The 21,287-nt window shown below is 44.3% G+C and overlaps 1 protein-coding gene across 1 annotated transcript in view; it reads left to right on the top strand.

Annotated features, from left to right (window-relative positions):
- PXYLP1 (2-phosphoxylose phosphatase 1) overlaps positions 1-14,832 on the top strand; it is a 71,934-nt gene extending 57,102 nt beyond the window's left edge. Inside the window, exons 5-6 of the mRNA XM_090284253.1 lie at positions 6,902-7,041; positions 11,593-14,832. Coding sequence (XP_090140379.1) covers positions 6,902-7,041; positions 11,593-12,530 — 1,078 coding nt within the window. The 3' untranslated portion in view covers positions 12,531-14,832. The remainder of the gene's footprint in view (positions 1-6,901; positions 7,042-11,592) is intronic.
- Positions 14,833-21,287: the final 6,455 nt, after the last annotated feature.

Genomic DNA, 21,287 nt, shown 5'->3' with positions numbered 1-21,287 from the left:
ATTTAAGTCTTGGCATGGAATCCTCTGAGGCCATCGTAGCCTGTTAGATATAGGGAAGATCAGTTCACCTCTCTGAGCCTCAGTGCGCTGTTCTGGAATGTGGGGATAGTGATACTTTCCTTCCTACATCCTTTTGAAATCTGACTACGATGAGGGAGTAAAGCACTAGGCCTGGTCCATACCAAGAGCTTGGTAAGGGGGTGACGTTTCATTTACCACAGAGGTTTTCGGGGGCTCAGCCTCTTTTCTCCCCTGAGTGGTCATGGTCATGAAGCCAGGACAGGTCCCAGGACCCCTCATTCTGTCAGAGCGATGGCAGGCCCTCTGATGGGGCCGTTTCTGGAGCTCCCATTTGAGAGGCATAGTTCCTAGGGATCAGCTGCCCTAGCTGCCTCTGCCCTCATTTTCCCTGACCTTGTTCTTGTGGCCTCATTTTATTTTATCAAACATTCTGTATTCTTAGGATCTACTTCAAATTCTTAGTAGAAAGTGGGTGGGGTATGCATGTTTAATTAATTAATGTCATTTAATTAATTCCATTTTTAAAAACAGTAAGTGTTGATCTGTCATTTACAAGAGCAGGCAGGACACCCAGCGATTTGAATACACTTTGGGCCTCTGAATCCCTGGGACTATGGGATCGGGGTCACCAGCAGTGCCTGCTCCCTTCCCAGGTGCTAGTTCAGCTTCACAAATTATTAACTTCTGTGACCTCCAGTGAGTCCTGGAGTGTGCCTGTTACTCTAGTCTAGTGAAAGAGAATGTCTGGTCTGTGCAGTGAGTAGAATAAGAGGAGCTGGAAGTCTGTACAAGTCAGTTGCCCAGTGTTTCCGTTCACAATGACACATTGCATGGCTCCCAGTGTATTTGGGGTGGAAGCTGTGTCTTCGAGAACGCCATGTGCCTCATGACAAAGGTGCTCTTTTTACCCTCCAAGGACTCTGGTTAGCCATTAGTAAGGTTATTTAGCCATTGATGTGCTATGTTTAGTAAATGCCATTAGTTTACATTCATGAATATGAATTTGATACTTTTGTCTATATCCAAAGAAGAAAAGAATATTAATAAATCAGAATTTAGTCAATAAATTTTATTTTTAAATGCATGTCGTGTGCCAAGTACTATCACATGTACCTGGCTCATGTACCAGAAATGGCTGTGAGCAGGCTCCTAAATGAAGTGAAGGAGCTGGTCCTGTGAGGATCTGGGAGAAGAGTGTTCCAGATGGAGGGAACAGCAAGTGCAAAGGTCCTGAGGCTGGAAGAGCTGGGCATGTATGAGTAAAAATGAAATAGTAGGAATATGTGGCTGGACTGGAGGATTGAGGGGAATTTATAGAAGAAAGACTATTCCTGCTCTCAGAGGGCGCAGTCACCTCTGGAGAGACTGATCTGGTGCCTGGCACATGGTAAGCCCCTAATAAATGGTAGCCAGTACAGGTGGTAGCAGAAGCAGCAGTATCCAAGAAAGAAGTAAAAAAAAAAAATCAGAAGTAGTTTTGTTACATTTGGTGGCATGAGCCAGAAGAGGGGCAACCTGACTCAGCTTGGGGCAGGGAGGAGAGGTGGGATGGTAGATCAGGGAGGTCACCAAGAGAAAGGGACCTAACAGGTGGGCAGGAATAAGTCAGGTAGCAGCTGCTGAGAAACAATACCTGGGGCAATGAGACCTACCTGTGCAAATGTGTGGGGAGGTGGACAGGTCAACCCACAGGCTTGAGCATGGAGTGGAGAGGTGGGTAGGGACAAGATCACCTGATGCTTCGAATGTCTAGCCAAGGAGCATGGACTCTAAGCATGAAGGCGGCAAGGGAGTTGGGGGTGAAGGGATGAGATTAGAAAGACCTCTGGCCACCGTGATGTGGAGGACAGAGTGGAAGCTGCTGGTAGTGGTTTTTATAGTATTATGGGGATAGTGATCCAGAAAAAGACTTCACACAGTCAGAGCCCACGACCTTAAACTGACCTCCGAGGCCTCCTGCGCTTTTCTTCCCCTTACCCGCCAGGCCTCACCTGCTGCCCTCCTTGCCCTCAGCCACACTGTTCCTGCCTCTTCTTTCCCTGCGAAGGCATGCTGCCACCTTGGGGCTTTTGCACTGACTGTGCCCTCTCTCCAGATGGTCATGCCCTAGGTAGCTTTACGGTGGCCAGTTCACTCACCTCCTTCATGTCTTTGCTCCAATGTCATCTCTATAAGACTAACTGGAGCATTTCAGTTAAAATTACAATGCATTTCTCCTTTCACCCAAGTCTCCCAGGGCCCTCTTAGCCTGCTCTTCTTTCTGATAAAGCCATTAACATTTCTAGCATCTTTTACCTTCTCACACACACACTCACACACACACTTATACTGTTCATTGTAGTTGTCTGTTTCCTCAGGCTAGAATGTAAGCTCCCAAGGGCAGGGATTTTGTTTTTGTTCAGTGCTGCTATATCCCAAGTGCCTAGGACAATGCCTGGCACATGAAAGAAGCACGAGTAAATATTTGTTGAGTGAATAAATGATGGAGACTGGAACGCAGGGAGTGGTGGCAGGGTTGGAGAGTGGGGGTGAATCTCAGAGTTACAAGGTCAGACCAGTAGGACTTGGTGACGGTGGGGGTAAGAGATAGAGATGGGATGGTGCCCCAGCTTCTGACAGGGCGGTACCCCTCCGCAGAATACACAGAAGAAGGGAACTATGGGAGGGAAGTTACAAGGAGAGTTCTCAGCACTAAGTTTGAACTGTTATCAAACATCCAAGTGATAATTCTAGAAGTTACTATAGGCCATGTAGTTATGGGACCCAGGAGCTTTATCTTGCTGGGAGAAAGAGGTTGATTTGAGAGTTCACCACGTAGATTGCAGCTGAAGCTATGTGCTTAAGTGGAATCACAGACAGCCTATGGAGTGAGGAGAGGGCCAAAAACAGAGTTCTGGGAAACACCAGCCTGTAATAGCACACAGAGAAAGGAGGATCCCAGGAGGAGATGGTGAACTTGCAAACAAGGAGGAAGGCAGGAGGGCAATGTTATGAGAACTACGGAAGGAGAGTTTCAGGAAGCTGGGAGAAGGCAGTCAATCACATCAAATAAAGCAAAAAGGTCCAGAAAGCTAAAAACTGAGAAAAGCATACTGAGTTTATCTTTTTAGAATTTCATTTTATTAGTAATATAAAATAATAAATTCTTTATTTAGCACAAACTCTAAAAATCTGTGGTATGAACTCCTTCAAGTTCCCAGCCATGTAAATTTTTTTGAGTTGTTTTCTGATAACAGTGTCACTGGTCTTACACTGCTTCTCCAGTCTTAATGTCCTGTGCAAAAGTCAGCAATTGCTCACTTTATTGCTGGAGCAAAATAAAGCTGTTTGTGGTATGTGGATTAGCCTTAGGGTTCTGTCTCAAGCTTTGCAGCATATGTAGGTATGAACAATGCATATAAAAATGTAAGTAAGAACTTTGAAGTAAGTGGTTTGAAGGCTTAAAATAGTAGCACTATTGATTCTTTGAATTTTCAATATGAAAGCAGATTTTCAATGAGGCTACAATAACATGAATTTTTCCTGGAGAAAAATTCATTGTCACAGCTACAATCATTTCGGTGTTAGGGAAAGGAGACCCAAGAATGCTTTGCCTTGAATAACAAAGAAATCTCTCTTCTTTGTGTGAAGACCCGAGTCCAATGTTCCAGGTTGTAGGACTAGGCTTCTCCTGGTCATTCAGGGCTCTGGGTTCCTTCCACGTGTTGTTGCCACCACACCCTAGCCATGTCTACATGACTAAAGCTGGGTTGCTGCTTGAATAGTGGCCACAGGGAAGGAAGAAAGTGTGAGGGGACACACCCATGATCTGAAAGCCTGAAACCAGAAGTAGCATACATCCTTCTGTTCTCAGAGGAAACAGGGCTCTTTCACAGAGTTGCAAGGAAAGCATTTCGGGAGACCCACCGCATGGGAAGTTGAGGTTCTGTGGTAAAATTCATTGTAGAAGCAAAATCAAAAGACTGCTCTTGGGTTCCCAGTGTCCCATCTCTGTCCGTCCCATCATGGAAAAAGTCCAACCTTGTCTTCATCAAGCCCAGTACAAAGGCCAAGGTCCAAAAGTTCTGTGCCATTGGCCCAGTCCAGTCCAGTCCTTGTCACCATCCAGCTGGCTTAGTCTGTGTTCCTGGCTGCACTCCGGCTGGCTGTGCCCAGGCCCACACTTGGAGTCCGCACAGCTGCTAGACCTGCGTGGCTGCTTGGAAAAAGAACGCGCTAATGAACAGGGTGAGCACATGTTACCAAGCGAGAGAGTGAGCTTCTTCATTAAGTTGGGATTATATTATATCCGGCTTGGGAAGGACCAGGCACTTCTTCAAACTAACCGGTCAACTTACCAAGTTTCCACAGGCTGGTGCTAGGTCCTTCTTCCTAAACCAGTCCATTTCCTATACCTTCCATGGTTCTGTGTCCCTTATCCAATCAGATCCTTTTCCCAGCCCAGACAGACAGGCCTTTATGTTGCCCTTAGCTCCTACTGCACATGCCTCATAGTGGAAGCACCTCCCCTTCACCATTTTGGCCTCTACTAGACGTGCGCCCAGCAGAGGAATTTCCCCTTTATTGTCCTCTTCCTTTCCTGGTAATCTGCAGGGAATGAACGGGTGGTTCCGTTGGGAATCTGTAAAGCTGTAACCTGCTGGTGAAATAACCAGACTTAATGTCGGATTCAGCTCCAAGTTTATTAGATTTAATAACACCGGATTCCCTTTGCTCCCTTCCTTTATTAACATCGAACTACCTACACTAACAGTTCCATTCTGCTGGCCAACACTGAGTCACGTGGCTCTCCCTAACCACTAGGACTTCAGAAATTGGATCTAACCAAGTTCTCAAGAAGAGGAGAATAGATTTGGGCATACAACTAAAAGAAAAGCCAGAGCCAGACAGTAGTTAAAGCAGTGAAAACAGATTCTAGTCAGGAACTAATGCAGTAGGGGACAAGAGACCTCTATATAGAACTGGGTTCAATTCCAAATACAACATGGACAAGTGAGGATTTATAGCCAAGGAGTAAGATGGGGGTTAGTTAGCAGAAAATTCCTAGGAGGTGACATCAGGGGCAGTGGCGAATAATTCAGGCTAAATCAGCCTGACAGGATTCTTGCTAAAGGCAGATACCACCTGGGAATGAGAAATTTGATCGATATCAAGAATGGGAGATTCTGGCTGGCTAGACCAGTTTAGGCAGATTCTTGCTAAAACTGGGCGATGCAAAGACAGATGTAAGTCCAAAAGCCGAGGCTTCGTTGGGAAGAGGGTTCAGAGGAGACTCACTGAACTTTGGTCAGAGAAGCTTCGTCACAATTAGCAGTCTGACCCACAATGGTCTTTATTTTGAATGTTTCCATCAAAATCTGAACATCTGAACATTTTAATAGGCATGTGGAACTTGCCACATTCATTGCTTTGGATTATGGCAAGCCTGGACTTTTCATGAAGCATCTAAGGAGGGTCACTTTCCAGGTGAATTCATTCACATTCCCCTCTGGGGTATCTACCATGTGCTAGGTACCCTCTCAGCTCCCAGGATGGAGGTGTGGCCTAGGTAGGCAGGAACTGGTCATTTAGATCCAGGACAGGCCCGGGGACTTGGGTTACTTGGTTCTCCTCCTGTTAAAAAGATCCAGCCATTTGTTTTCTTTCATAAGTGAAGTTTTGCTTCAATGAATCTTCATCTTGCCCTACCAAAAACAGGTTTTCATGAATACAGTTAGAAAAAAACACATCATTAAGCAGTCAGATTTCCCTGAGAACCTGAGACATCTCAGCAAACACATACAGTAGTGAAATTTTGTTTTTAAAACTGGCCACAAAACTTTCCTAGGTCCTCAAAAGTCACTAAGATGAAATAGTGGCCGGGAGCAGAACATTTGACTCCTGTTGACACATAGCCTTTGTTTATGTGCATTCATATTGGCAGCCTCATTATCAGTTGGAAATTTCATTTCCCATTTTGCAAATATTTGTGTTTCAGGAAAAATGGCACACCCTCTGGTTGTATGCAGAGACACATGCCCTGCAAGCAGTCCAGGGTAATTTATCAAACTATACTGCACTATGGGATTAGCGTTCTCTAATTTCAAAACCTTTTTTTTTTTTAAGATGGATTTTTTTTTGCCCTACCTGGTGTGGCTCAGTGGATTGAGTGCTGGCCTATGAACCGAAAGATGGCCGGTTTGATTCCCAGTCAGGGCACATGCCTGGGTTATGGGCCAGGTTCCCAGTTGCAGGTGTGTGAGAGGCAACCACACATTGATATTTCTCTCCCTCCCTTCCCCTCTAAAAATAAATAAAAAACTCTTTAAAAAAGATGGGTTTTTTTTAGCTTTATGTTTTTGAATAATATTAAACCTATTTGGAAGCCATTTTTAAAGCATTGCCAATGTTAATTGGGCTTTCAGACAACAGGAGCCTGCCATTTAATTTACCTTTGCTTTTTGCATGCTGATTTGGTTTAGTTGGGAACTATTCTATTTGTCCACTTCTGTTCTGCTGGAAAATGTACATACATACATAGACCATTTCATTATTCAAAGAAAAGGTGTAAATATTCATAAGTCATTTCATTCAGAGAAAGTGTGTATATTGTCATAGGTCATTTCATTATTCAGAGAAAATATGTATATGTGGATCATTTTATTATTCAGGGAAATTGTATATTAGTGACTGGAAAGATAAATCTTGTTTTACTACATGTACTCTATGGCAGGAAAAAAAATGTCAGATCTCATAAACATACTGGGTTTGTTTGTTTATTTGTTTGTTTGTTTTTTGCTATTTGTTAACCACTCCACATGAAATCAGATATTGCATGTGCAAAATACATAGTGGAGCTGTGGAGCACACTGACCGCTAAATCTCTGTGTTGTCTCTTTAGGAAACCGTATCACCCTAAACTGGAAGCTTTCGTTAGTCACATGTCAAAAGGATCCGGAGCCTCTTTCGAAAGCCCCTTACACTCCCTGCCTCTTTTCCCCAATCACCCGCTATGTGAGATGGGAGAACTCACACAGACAGGTATGTGTGACAGCCATTCACCTATGTATTCTCCCCCTTTTCCATTTGGCACACATTTGTAGCAAATACTCCCAGGCAAGGTGCAGCGGGCTCATGGGGTAAGTAGGGACTGTCACCTCAAGCAGCTCTGAGTCCACCAACATAGCTAATTGAACATCTGATTTCTAAAAATTAAAAAGAAAACTTTTCTGTTATTACAAAAGTAACATGTTTATAGAAGAGAAATTAAGAAAGTGAAATGAAGAAAAATAGCCCCTGTAATCTCACCAAAGAAATTAGTTATCTTTCTTTCTGTGTTCATGCATATGCACACACACAGTGGTATGTCACTAAACACTGCTGTGTGAGCCACTTTTTCACTTAGTATAGTGTGATCGTCTTTTCCTGTTCATCAACAACACTATTTCTGATGGTCACAAATTATTCCACTATGGATGGACCACAAATTATACAACTAATCCCATGTTCTTCGCTACTTCAAGCAAAACATCCGGTAAATTTCAATGCACCAGATCTCAGGGAGAAACACATGGCAGGTCCCCACTGAGCAAGGAGTTTGTTTGGTCAAGTGAGCCCCTCACAGAAGGCCACCTTTTTCTCTGCAGCCCTATTTGTACCACTCTGCAGGCAGTTCACTGTCAGGGTAGGTTGGTGAGTTAATTGTGGGGTCACCTTTGTTGGGAAGAGAAGGAATTGGCAGTCCCCCAAGAGGCTCCCATTTCTAACTTCTTCATTCTGGGACCTCAGATGACCTGTGCTTGGTTCACCAGCCTCTTTGGAAGAATCGGGAGGACCTATCAGCCATGCTGCGTCTCCTTGTTCCACCAGCATCATAGGACCTCAGCTTTGATGGAAGCATGGGCTCTGTTCTGTAGTAGGCCCTGTTGGGTTTCACCGTGTTCTGAAAGCCATTATTATTGGGGAGAAGGACAGTGAGTGACAGAGAGGGGCAAGGTAAAGGCTCTGGAGGGCCAGCGTTGAATAAAGAGTTTGTCAAAAGCTTTTGATAATTAGTTCCACATGCACAAATTCTACATTAGTTTAAAACAGTTCTCATCCTACCAGATCCAGCACCCCTTTTATTAACAAGGTAAGGCACTCCCTTGACTATCCTGAAGTGAGTTCAAATATAATATAATCTTTTTACATATATAACTTAAAAATATATCACATACCCTAACTATAATATAAAAGAGGGAAACAAGGAAACTAATTTATTATAGAATTCTGCATACCTCAATATAAATGCTTGAGCACACCTACAGTAGAAAATGGAATGATGTAATCAGTTGCTTACATGTAAATGCAGATTGCTGACTGACAGCTATCAATACAGACTGATTGAAGGATGTTGTATTGGTGACTTTAATACCAAGTGTCAGGGCATGCTGCTTTTTTTTTTTTTTTTAACAAGTTCTGATCAAAACACACTACAGATGTCCTTCAATATCATATTTCTGGACAATTCACTGGATGTTACTGTTTTGCAAAAATAACTTTGTGTTTATAGATTTAAAAAAACAGATTCTAAGCTGTTTAAACAGAATTTTTCCATGTGTGGGCACGTCTTACGGTACATTCAGAAGTTATATGGAACAGAGAACAGTTTCTTGTGAAGACTGTCCAGCCCCCTGGCCACCACCCACTGGGTATCAGGAACATTATTTCCCTTATTATTGTGACAGCCCAACCTCCACACCCTCCCCGAGGGTAAAACCATGCTTGCTGAGAACCATTGCTTAGACTCTGGTTGCAAGTAATAGAAACCAACTCAAGCAAAAAAATAAAAGGACATTTATTGTAAGGATTCAGGGTGACTCACAGACTCTAAGGGCAAGAATATGACCATGCCTCCTGAGACTGGAACCAGGAATAAAAAAGCTGCCCGTCTGCCTCTGTGGTTTTGCTGTATGTCTGTAACAGAGTGACAGCCCCAGCCACACCCAGAAATGCACTGGCAAGTCCAGATTCTTGAGGGAGAGAATCTGATGGGGTCCTTGAGGGTCAGTGTCCATTAGCTGGAAGAGGTCAGGGTGACTATGCATTGAGAGTGGGGCCCAGCCTCTGGACACAGGGGCTGTTCCCTGGGGTGAGTGGGGTCTGTGTATGTGTGTGTGGGGGTGGCCCTCATACACTTAGACACACTCATTCTGACCTTTCTTCTCAATTGATTTATTATGATCATCATATTCTAAATTAGTATTACTCTAGAAATTATTTTTGGAGTACTGTTTGCTCCCGTTCCCTTATTCTCTTTTAATGGCCAATTTTATCTTCTATTTGCAATTTCATTTTATAATAAAAGCAGAGCTGTTATAACAATCATTTTTAACTGGCACACTTTTGGCACCCCACAGTAACTACATGAGAACAGATTGCCTACTCTGTTCAAGATGCTTTGGCAGCTGTTGAGAGCAGGGGAGGGGAGGGCAGGCGGGTAAGCAGGATTATCCCCTGCCTGTGCCAATGGATCCCTCAGCTGTAGTGGGTCAGCGTGCATGGAGATCACTAACTGTACTGCTGCAGGCTGCGAGGTCTTAGAGAACAAACGTAGACTTTGGAGTAGACAGACCTGTAAAATGGAGCTCATGTCTTCCCAACAGAGCTGGTGATGAGTTAAATTCGATAACATGTGGAAAGTGCCTAGCACAGAGCTAGCATATGCTGGGCTCAGTGAATGCAGCTAATGTCCCAGAGGTCCAGCGGCATATGGGAACAGGAAGGACTTGTTCATTGAACCAGGGGGAGGAAGAAGGAAGACGCCACAGAGAAGGCGGTATTGGAGCCAGGTGCTGGATGAGGATTTCTCTGGGCAGAGGAAGGTGAAGGGCAGGAACAAAGCCAGGAATGTGCACCCTGTGGTTGAAGACTGTAAGAAGTCCTATATGGCTGGAACTTAGTATTTCTGTGTGGAAACGCAGGAAGAAGTTGCTGTGAGAAGGGACTAAGAGCACAAGGTGGGAACCAGAACAGGGCTCAAGTTCTGCTACTTCTCAGTCAAGAATGGCTCAGAGCCTCAGTTTCCTCATGTGGAAAATGAGGAAAATGGGGAGAATAATATGCTTTCTTTACTGGGTTTTTGTGAGGCTTAAAGGAGAAAGCTCTGGCCTACAGGAAGCACTTCAACTTTAATAAATGTACCTTAAGAATATAAGATAGGCCTAGAGGTGAACTAGGGCCAGAGACAGATTTCCAGTGTTCATCATTCATAGTTTGCCTCATTTTACAAATCAGTTTGGAAATGCTAAGGCTTGTCCCAGCCTAGGTCTCTGAGGGAATTGTGCTCTCAGCCAATACTCTTCATTCAGAATACGATATCCTTTGTGGTTTTTCTCTGAGCAGTTCCCCTACCTGGGTCAACGGGGCCCTCAGTGTCATGCACTTCAGCCTTAGGTTGTCTCATCTTTGTGGTAGAGCCATTCAAACATTTGGGCATGTGAATAAATGATATTACTGGTCATAGAGTCTTCATCTGGCTTCCATTCTCAGAGAATTCATATCTGTTACTGAAATTGCATCCCACTGGCTAGAAGGTGAGCTTGCTTTTATCTTGCATTGCCTTCTCTTGCTTGAAGATAAGGCTTTCTTATTTTTTTCAAGACAATTTATTACTGTGCTGTGGTTCAGCACTAAGGCAACTAAAAGGTAAACTTGAAATTCTTGGTCCTGTCCATGTTCCATCCAGCCCATTTCTGTGCCCCCATCGTTCCCAATGGTTAGTCATCTCTAACCATTGGGATTACTTTCCTATGCATCCTTCCAAGTTTTTTATGCAAAACACAGACAACTGCAAATACACATTCTTATTTTTCCCCCATTTTTATTTAAAAGGAGCATAAAAACATAGTGTTCTGCACTTTGGGTTATTGGTGTGTTTGTTTTTTTCATATGTTCTATCTGGGTGTCTGGGAGATCATTCTATATTTATGCAGAGAGAGGGTCCTTATGGGTGAGCTGGTGAAGCCCCGGCAGGATTAGGCAGACTGTACCTAGAAGCCTAGCAGAGAGCCTTTGGCTGGGAAAGTTGGGAGCATGGGGGGAGAGAGGAAACTTCCCAGCACTGAGATGACTGAGCAGCCAGCAAGCAGCTTTGTCTGTTCATCTGTTACCTGAGCTCCCTGCACACTCAGGAATGTCATGTCCCTGGGCAAAGGGACAAAGCTCTCCTTAGGCCCTTGACAGTTACAGCCTGAGCACCCACCCGCAGAGTGATTCCTACCCTCAGTCCCACCAGTCACAGGGCCTCCCCCAGGTCAGGGGCTGGTCAAGAGGGAGAACCTAGGGCAGAATGGTCATTGTGCTCCCCAGAAAGGCTGAGGTCCTGAAGACATGACCCATTTTGCTCATCCATTTATGAATAACCTTGAGGTGCTCCCTAGTTAAGTTGACTTGAACCCATTCTTGTAGCTTCTGCACAGTGGGCAACAGGCTTGATTACATTCTCTTACTCTGATCTAAGACACTCCAGAGCTGGGCACGGACTCACTCAGCTTCCCCTTGCTGTGCCTTTGGCAGAACTGGTGGTCAGGGAAGTTTGTCGCTCTATTTCAGGAGTCGTGCAGCACTTGCAGAATGGCCAGCTGCTGAGGGACATCTATCTAAAGAAACACAAACTCCTGCCCAGTGACTGGGCCACAGACCAGCTTTACTTAGAGACTACAGGGAAAAGCCGGACGCTGCAAAGCGGGCTGGCCCTGCTTTATGGCTTTCTCCCAGATTTTGACTGGAAGAAGATTTATTTCAGGCACCAGCCCAGTGCTCTCTTCTGCTCCGGAAACTGCTATTGCCCAGTGAGAAACCAGTATCTGGAAAAGGAGCAGCGTCGGCAGTACCTCTTACGCTTGAAGAACAGCCAGCTAGAGAGGACGTATGGGGACATGGCCAAGATTGTGGACATCCCCACCAAGCAACTCCGAGCTGCCAACCCCATAGACTCCATGCTCTGCCACTTCTGCCACAACGTCAGCTTCCCTTGCACCAGAAATGGCTGTATTGACATGGAGCACTTCAAGGTGATCAAGACGCATCAGATAGAGGACGAGAGAGACAGGCAGGAGAAGAAACTGTATCTGGGGTATTCACTCCTGGGCGCCCACCCCATCCTGAATCAGACCATCAGCCGCATGCAGCGTGCCGCCGAGGGCAGGAAAGAAGAGATCTTTGCCCTGTATTCTGCTCACGATGTCACTCTGTCACCAGTTCTCAGTGCCTTGGGCCTGACAGAAGCCAGGTTTCCAAGGTTTGCAGCCAGGTTGATCTTTGAGCTCTGGCAAGACAGAGAAAAGCCCAGGGAGCACTCTGTCCGGATCCTTTACAATGGTGTTGATGTCACCTTCCATACCTCATTTTGCCAGGACCACCACAAACGTTCTCCCAAGCCCATGTGCCCCCTCGAAAACTTAGTCCACTTTGTCAGAAGGGACATGTTTGTGGCCCTGGGTAGTGGCAGTACTAATTATTACGATGCATGTCACTGGGAAGGTTTCTAAAAGGTACACAACCCAGCACTTATAGAATCTGTGCCAACTCAGAGGGATGGGAAAGGTACGCTTCTAGTTCTGTCCTTTGCTAAGGGTACAAGATGATTGATTTTCAAAGGCTAGAAATTGTGCTTGGGAGCCCCACAGATGGTTTGGGTTGAACAGTGAGTACATTGTTGAATTCAAGTACACCAATTGCTTGATACACAATGGCCAGTCCACAGAAAAAGGAAGGTACTTTATCATAGCCAGACTTTGCTTATAATGCCAGAATATTTTAATACTCAAAGTTGCCAACCCAAATATGTATTCTGTTAATCTGCCATGGTACTGTTAAATGGAACCAGTAAACCTCAGCCCAAACCTTCTTAATCTGGGACCATCTTACCTTGTCCTTGTTTAGTGAAAAATTTCCCGAAATTGAGTTACGTAAAATAGGGCTTGGCAAACTTTTTCTGGAAAGGGCCAGGCAGTAAATATGTTAGACTGTGTGCCCCAAAAGGCCACATATCCGGATAGCTGTCAACAGCTATCCGGTTCTGCTTTTATCATGTGAAAGCAACCACAGACAATATGTAAAATGTGCACAGGTCCCATAAAACAGGCCATGGGTCAGGGATGGCCCCTGGGCTGTAGTTTGCTACCCCTGATCTAAAATACAGGCTCTGCTAAAATTGCACTCTGAGCACTTTGAGAACCAGTTGGATACCAAGAATTACTCAATGGTGCCTCCAGTAACTTCTTCCAGAAACACAGAATTTGGTCTGCATCTGACATTATAACAAAACAAGGGGAAACATATTGAATCAGAAGGGATCACAGAAAAATTGTTAGAATAATACTTGATGTTCATGATGATTGTGGTACAAGATAATCTTAAGGATGTTTAAATATTTGTCTGCTGTAGTCTATTTGCTGTATATGCTGAAATTTTTGTATTCCATTTAGTATTTTTATAGTCTAGGAAAATATTTTCTGAGACCAGTTTTAGATGTGCTCTTATTCCTTGTAATATTCAATTTATTGTACCTGGTTGATATTTAGAAGGGAGCCAGAAGCTGAATTCAGTCACTTTCTTCCAATAAAATGAATTATGGCTCATTCCCTTTGACAAGCTGTAGAATTGGATCAGCTTTTAAATCATTTCCACAAGTTTCAAAAGGTAAATTCTAATTGATTTTTAAATTAAGTTTTTGGAAGAACTTTGTTACTAGATAGTTAAATGATCTTTATAGGGTATTTTATATATTAGAAGCAATTGTCATTAAATCTGTGGTTTCTGAACTAATGGTGCTAGTTCTGTGCGAAGAGATATAGTGTGCAAGTGAGAGTCTTCAGTGTCATCGGTATTCTGATCTTTTCGTTTTTATCCATTGTATTTAAATACAACTGTTTCTATTAATAAATTTTTGATGAATATTTGTATGTAACACTAATGGTTTGTACCTGTAAGCCACTCTAATTCTTTTTAAGCGAGTGCCAATATTTTAAAACTTTATCCTTTTTTTTTTTTTTTTTTGTATAATAAAAATGTTTCCAATTAGAAAACTCTATAGTACATGTGGGGAAGGGAGGGCCACGACCCATGTGACCAGCCGCAGGCTGCACTGGGCCCAGTGGGGACAACGGAAAGGAACCAAAGTCCTGCTTCCTTCCCTGACAGCAGCATCAGAGCTCGCAGGGCCAGGACCACATGTCACAGCAGGTGGCCTTGGACAGGTTAAAATTTATCTTAACTGCTTCTGTTATTGCTTACAATCTTGTGTTGTCTCTCGACTACTGAAAGCCTAAACAGGTTTTCTTTTACCCTCTTACGATATCTGAATTAGAACTGCTAAATGCAACTTAAAGAAAATAAGTGAATCAGAAAATGTATTAAAAATTAATTTGCAACATCTGTTGGTAAAGGTAAATATTTTGGATAAGAGCCCACATTAAAAGTATAGATACAGGTTTTGCCTCTCTGATGAGAAAAACAACTTTTGAGGAAAACAGCTTTGTTTTTCTGAATTGCTGCCTAGGCATTTGACAATATAAGAATCCTGCTCAGCCCCGGAGTCTCGACGTTGAGTTTAGGATGTCCATTGTAAGATCCCGCTTTATTTTTCCAGGGCACCTTTAAAATCACTGCTTAGAGTAAAGCCTGCAAAAAGTCAGTGACCTCTGCCCCCACCACCTTATAAGGAATAGGCACTTGCTAGTCTGCTCTCAGTCTCCTGCTCGCTCATGACCTGGGACAAAGAACTGCCATTCCCCCAGCTCAATGCCTCCCCCTAACTGGGATCTGTAAGTAATAAATCTTGTGACTATTTCCTTTGTGTGGATGTGTTGAAACTGCGCCTTCAATCAAAATGACCCATGAGTGGGTTATACTTCCCCAAAGTGGGAGCTCAGATGCTGAGGGAGCTACCTGCCACCTCCACATGGGTGGCTTGTGCTTCCTCATTCAACAGGTCATAATCTGCATGTTCTTTTTTTCCACTAGGTTTTTTAAATTTTATTTTTTAATTAATAGTTGACATACAATATTATACTGGTTCCAGGTGTACAACATAGTGATTAGAAATTTACATACTATTCTTAATATACCAGCTCCAGCTTCTCAACACAGCTTCCCAAGACATTGGGTATGCACAGCATTAAAATATTTTCCTTAATATCAAGTTCTAAGACACTTCATTCCATAAACAAACACTTAGCACTGAGCTAAGATGAGCATCTGGGTAATGGTCTTAATGGCTTATTAGTTCATGGCAAGTGTGGGTATATACATGGGCATATTCAGCTTTTTTGTTTTTATTATTAACATTAATACATGCACACTGGAAAGCAATCAAATAAGACTGAAAATTTCAAAGTGAAGTTCTCTAATTCCTCCTCGAAAGAGAGCACTGTGAGAGCTTTGACAGATACTCTTGCAGAAATTTTCCATGCAGAGGCAGAAATATGAGTAATTTTTAAATAGGAATCATTTTACATATTTTTTCTATGACTTGCTTTCCTTAAAAATATTTTTATCCCTTGGTTTTCTTTAATAATATGTCTTAGACATGTTTCTCATTAATTTGCTTCCCTCAATTTGTCTGGGAGATATTTCCATATTGAGTCAGACAGACAGACAGACACAGAGAGGGAGAGCTCTTTATAGTCACTGCATAATATTTCATGATATAGATGAAACATTTTTAAATCATTAAAATGTATGACATTGAAACTTAAAACCAAGGCACTAAAACAGGACTACAAGGCTTTTGATCAGTTACACAGAACAAAGCAGAGGCCAGCAAATGTATGTGTTGATTTTCTAGGTTAAATGAGCAGTTAACCCTTTTTCCATGTAGCTACAAGTATTAAATAATATGAGTGTTGTATTCTTTCTCTAATTTCACTTTTAAGAATTGAAGACCTTAATCTAATATTGCTATTAAGCCTTTTTGAGTGTCTTCTCAGCTCGAGCAGAATTCGACTTTTGAAAGATTTGAGTGATTCCTTTTTCTAGAGCTCATAGACACTATGCAGTAGAGGCAGGGAGGCAGGCTTCCATTTCTCTGTATCTTGAGGAAGGCTTAAGAACAGATTTAGCAACCCAGGCCATGGCAGTTGTACCCTAGTGTGTTTAAACACAGCCACGGTAGAAAGCAGAGAACAGATGGGGTTTACATTGCAGTTCTGACTTTGATGGCGGCTGGCACAGCGTTCTGGCCTGGGCATCAGTTAGCTCCCGTTGCTCAAGGCCATTGACCTGAGTGTTGGGGTCATCCCCCGGCATGGCACCTGTCCAGTGGCCAGCTCAGATGAGTAATAATAGCTTCTGATTAAAAGGAAGCAGCTGAATTCATCAGAGTGTCTGGTCAGGCCTTCCTAGTCTCTGAAGCCACCTGCTAGCTGAGCGTGGCCTTGTTGAGGAGGAGAAGGTACATCTGAGGGGCCTGTGCCGCAACCCCCAGAGCTGCGGAGCCCCTCGGGGGAGGGATGGCCTGAGGCCTGGCTTCTGGAACTGTCAGTAGTAAAGACACCATTTGGGGGTCATGCTTCCTCCCAGGGGCCCCACAAGCATTTATCAATCTAAACAACTTTCTGAGGAAAGTCCTATTATCCCTGATACAAACGAGGAAACAGGCTCAGGGGAGTGAAGCCACTTTTAAAAGTCAAAGCCCAGAGTAACCCAAGCTTATGTGACACCAGTGAAGGCTTTACCTACACTAATGTAATCCTCCCAATAACCCTGCAAGATACTATATCTGATGGTGAATAGCAATGAAAAGTAAAACACAGTGGGAGTTACAGAAGTTACAAATTTTAAAGTAAATGGTTAGGGCAATATCCTTACTCTGCTCCTTACCTACTTTTGCAGTCATGTTATACTATACTCAGCCACTAAGGGGCAGCATCAAACACAAGTTTTAGCCTTCAGGACCCAGTCTTCCATCTGTAAAGGAGGTATGGTAGTTTTGTGATGTTTTAATAGGGTGACCAGTCGTCCCAGTTTGCCTGGAACTGAGGAATGAGGGACTTCCAGTGCTAAAAGTAGGAGAGTCCCAGGCAGACTGGGAAAAGTCGGTGACTCTAATGTTGTATGTTGAGACATATATTAGATGCTACTGTCATACTTCATAGAAAAGGGGAAGTGTGACAGAGTGACTTATCTGAGGTCTCATATAGCCAGCTAATATGCATCAGAGCTGGGACTCAAAGCTGTTGTCCATTAACTCAAAGGACCACGTTCTTAAGCAAGATAGGAAAAGGCCTCTCTGAACCATTTGGGACTGTTTGGTGGTGACATTTAACACAAACCTGGTTACAGTGGTTAAGCAAATAAAGTCACTTTCTCCAATGGCTCCCCCATGTCACCAGGAGCCCAGATTGCTATTTAAATCTCACTGGCCACAATGGGGTCCCTTGGCCCCCTCTATTCTCACCCACAAGTTTAATGCCTTTTCCATCTTAACTAAGACTTTTGAGTCTGAGGTATGAAAGCAAAACTAGCACGAATTTCTTTTTCCTTTTCACAGTCCCACAGATAGATCTGTTCTTACTAGATCTTAGCGACCTCAGCATACACTTTTTTTCTTTCCTTATTAAGTCGAGAACTTCCACCTTTTCACTGAAAGAAAGCACTTTCCAGCTTCTTTTTTGGCATATCCAAATTGCCAGCATCACTACTCTTGCACTTTTGGGCCATTGTTAAATAAAGTAAGGGTGGTTTTGACACAGGCATTGTAATAGGGCAACAGTCAATCTGATAATCAAGATGGCTCCTGAGTGACTAACGGACAAGTAGTGAATACGCTGGACAAAGGGATGAATAATGTCCCTGGTGGGACAGAGCAGGACAGTGTGAAATTTCACCATACTACTCAAAACAGTGCAAAATTTAAAACTTATGAATTACTTATTTCTGGAATTTTTTCTTTAATATTTTTGGACCATGGCTGACCAAGGTAACTGAAACCGTGGAAAATAAAACCACAGATAAGGGAGGGACTACTATAGCATTAGAGTAAACATTTCTCATGGGGCCAAACTGAAGTATGTGTGATGGCTTATTAGTATATACTAAGTGCATACTCACCATTTCCCTTTAATATATATAGGTTGTCCATTTGTGCCAGCACAAATCAAATCTCACCACTCCTTGATAAAAACCCTTGTCCCTCTACAGCCTTCTAGAAAATATCCATGTTCCCTAAGGTGACTCACAAGTCACTTCATGACCTGGCTCCCGCTTACCTCTCCAGCTTTATTACCTGCAATAGTACAAAGCTGAAGGGGTTGTACACAGACTGCAGTTGTTGTATTTCTTGCATGGCTGGGAGAGAAAAAAGGGGACATTAGTGTCATGACATGCCCCGTTTGCAGAATCTCCAAAGGAGACAGCCCTGTCCAGAGCCTCCAGCAAATCTTCCTAAGGACCTAGAAACCTCCCAGTCCTTCACCCTCCTCCCTTTCTAGAGAGTGATATCCTGGAAAAGGAAAGAACTTTGGAACCATGCAGACTAAGTTCAAATCTGGTTCTGTACCACTTTGCAGCTATGGGACCAGGCATCATATTGAGCCTCTTTAGGTCTCAGGTTCCTCATCTGTAATCCAGGAATGATACCAATCACAAGAGACTATACCTAATGTGCCAGGCACATGGGGTACCTCTACCATGGCAGCACTCATTATTTTCCCGAGTTATTCTTTTTTTTTTAATTGTCCTAAGTCACAAAAACCAGCTGGAACCAGAGTGTGTTCCTGCCCATATTTGTAAGCCAGGAAGCCCACCTGGAGGCCTGGCATGACCTAGGCATAACTGGGAGACACAACTCTCTGGGCTGATGCACTTCCCTTTGGGGGAGAAAACTCAAATTTTCTGTCTCGTTTTTGTGCCCACTGGCCTGTTTGACACCTTATAGAAACATCTCAATGATTCCCCAGGCACACTGAACTCACTGTTTGTCCTTTCCCCATGTTTCCTTCATTATCTGTATCTAACCTGCACTCTCCTGCTTTAGTTAGAGTTGTTATCCATTTCAGAAGTGGCAGCTGACCACGGAGTTCAGCAAAGGAATGGAGTCTGGAGATTTTAGGCCATTGGTCTGGCTCCTCCTTGGCCCCTAGAGATGCTGAAAGAGAAGCAGCCCGGGAGGGGCCATGCTCCTCAAGAGAAAACAGATCCTGCCCTCTGGCCTCAGCTTTAGGGGGCTGCTCCACTTCGTGCTCCTGGGGCAGACCCAGAAGGCCCTCCTCCCGTTTCACTCTCCCTTCCCCCTAGGGCAGGCGTGACCCTGGCAGCAGTCATGCCCAGGAAAGGCAAGCCCTCCACTTGGCGGGCAGCTGGCCTGCTTCCTCCCAGCTCAGAGCCAAGCGCGTCTTGGTTCCACACTCTTCAGATGAGAATCCTTTCAGGAGGCTTTCTTCAGAAGCTAACCAGAGACAGCGTTCCAGAAGCCTGACACTGACCTCCAGCAGGCCAAGAGTGGAAATGAAGGGATACCACACTGCCCTCTAGTGACAATTTGGCCTGGCCCTTGCTCTGCAGTGTTCCCCACTGTTCCCCATACCAGATGAGGCCTATTTCCCAGCAAACTGGAGCCCCCTCTGATGCCTAGGAGTCAACTCTTCTCTTCACTTTCCTACCTTGCCTTCAGGACATAGTTGAAACACTAGCCAGATGGTATCACCCCAACTACCCTTTGTCTCACTGCTGAACCAGCTGTTTGGCATTCTCAACAACTGGCTCCACAATGGGCAGACCAACCATTAAATTGACCTTCTGACTGATGGATCCTGGTGGACGACTGTCCATCTGAAACATTAATCCTGAGGACTGATCAGCGGGTTGGCTGATTAAGTTTCTAAACCACAAGTGGTTTGATTGACCCGCTGGCTCGCTAACAGATCTACTTACCCTAAATAACGAAACATGATAAGTTTGAACTGCTTGCCTGGCTGACTCTTCCACTAGCCAGCTAAAGGCGGACAGCCTGGCTCATAACAAAGGGTAACATAGACAGGAGGAGAGGGTGCCTCTTTCTCACATCCTGACTCCTCAGGACACTGACGCTCGAGAGAGATTCTTAACCAGAACCCCACAGATGTGTGTTTATTTGGGAAGAGGGTTCACAGCTCCCCATGGATTCTAAAGAGATCAGCCCATACAATTACTGTACGTCCAGACCTCCTGCTCTGGGAAGACCCTCAGCAAATACATTCAGATATGCAAAACTCTTGCCTGAATTCAAGCCCCATTTCTCCTTCCCATCAGGCCAGGGTGGCAGGAAGGTACCTAGGCAAAGTTATAGTAGATATGGATGTCATAGGAAGGACAAAGGCTGGGCTGTATGTGAAGTTTCCAGAAAGAGGCTCAAAGAAATCAACATGTGTTCTTTTGGGAGGCCACACTTACCCCAGGAGGGCAGGGCCTTCTCAGCTTCTCAGTGAGCGACCTTCTCTGAGCTGAGATGATGGCTACCTTTCAGCAGTGAGTATGTGCATGTGGCTGTATGTGTTTACTTATCAGTGTGCTCACAAAGGGTGGGTATAAATGAGAGTTGTGTATAGCTCTGGGCATGAATGTCCTTTGGGTCAAAGTGTGCATCTCAGTAGTTTTGTCAATGGATTTGTACATGTGTGCTCAGTCATTGACCCCGGCAAGTCTTTCGGGGGGTTGAGATAGATTATGAGTAAGAATTTCACTAAGTGCAAATATCTGCAGACATCAACGGGACCACACCAATCTTTAAATCCTCAACATCTCCCTCTCCCTGAGCCCACATCATCCCACTGCCACTGCCACCATTGGCTCTCATCATACTCCTGGACTAGTGCTCGGTCCCCAGTGCCCTCACCTCACGACCCTTTCAAAAACAGCCACGGTGACCTCAGTAAAATGAAGGCACGGCCACAGCGCACCCCAACCTAAACCAACAACAGCTTTACACTGTCAGGGGATAGCGCCCATTTCTTCAGTCTGTCTCAAGGGCCCTTTCAAGATCATAGCCCTGCTCACTGGGACTCCGCACACTCGAGTTCCCAGAATTCGGCTGTGTTCCTCCTCAACCTGGTCCTAAAATTTCGCCTGATGCCTCTCCAGATGTTAACACACTCCCAATAGGTCCTGCCTCTCGGAGACATCACGTGCCCTGTAATTGCCCGGGTACAATCGACAACTGTAACTGACAGGAACCCAAGTCCGCTTATCACATCCCACCCTGGGTCCCCTCCCCACTGGACAAGGAGCCTGCAAGGCCACTACGTACAGTTCTCTTTTCCCGCGCCACG

This window comes from Furipterus horrens, unplaced genomic scaffold (assembly GCF_987537825.1).
Source record: "Furipterus horrens unplaced genomic scaffold, mFurHor1.1.pri manual_scaffold_7, whole genome shotgun sequence".
Taxonomy (NCBI): Eukaryota; Metazoa; Chordata; class Mammalia; order Chiroptera; family Furipteridae; genus Furipterus; species Furipterus horrens.
Note: the sequence above shows the minus strand (reverse complement) of the source record. Positions and strands in the feature narration are given on the sequence as shown.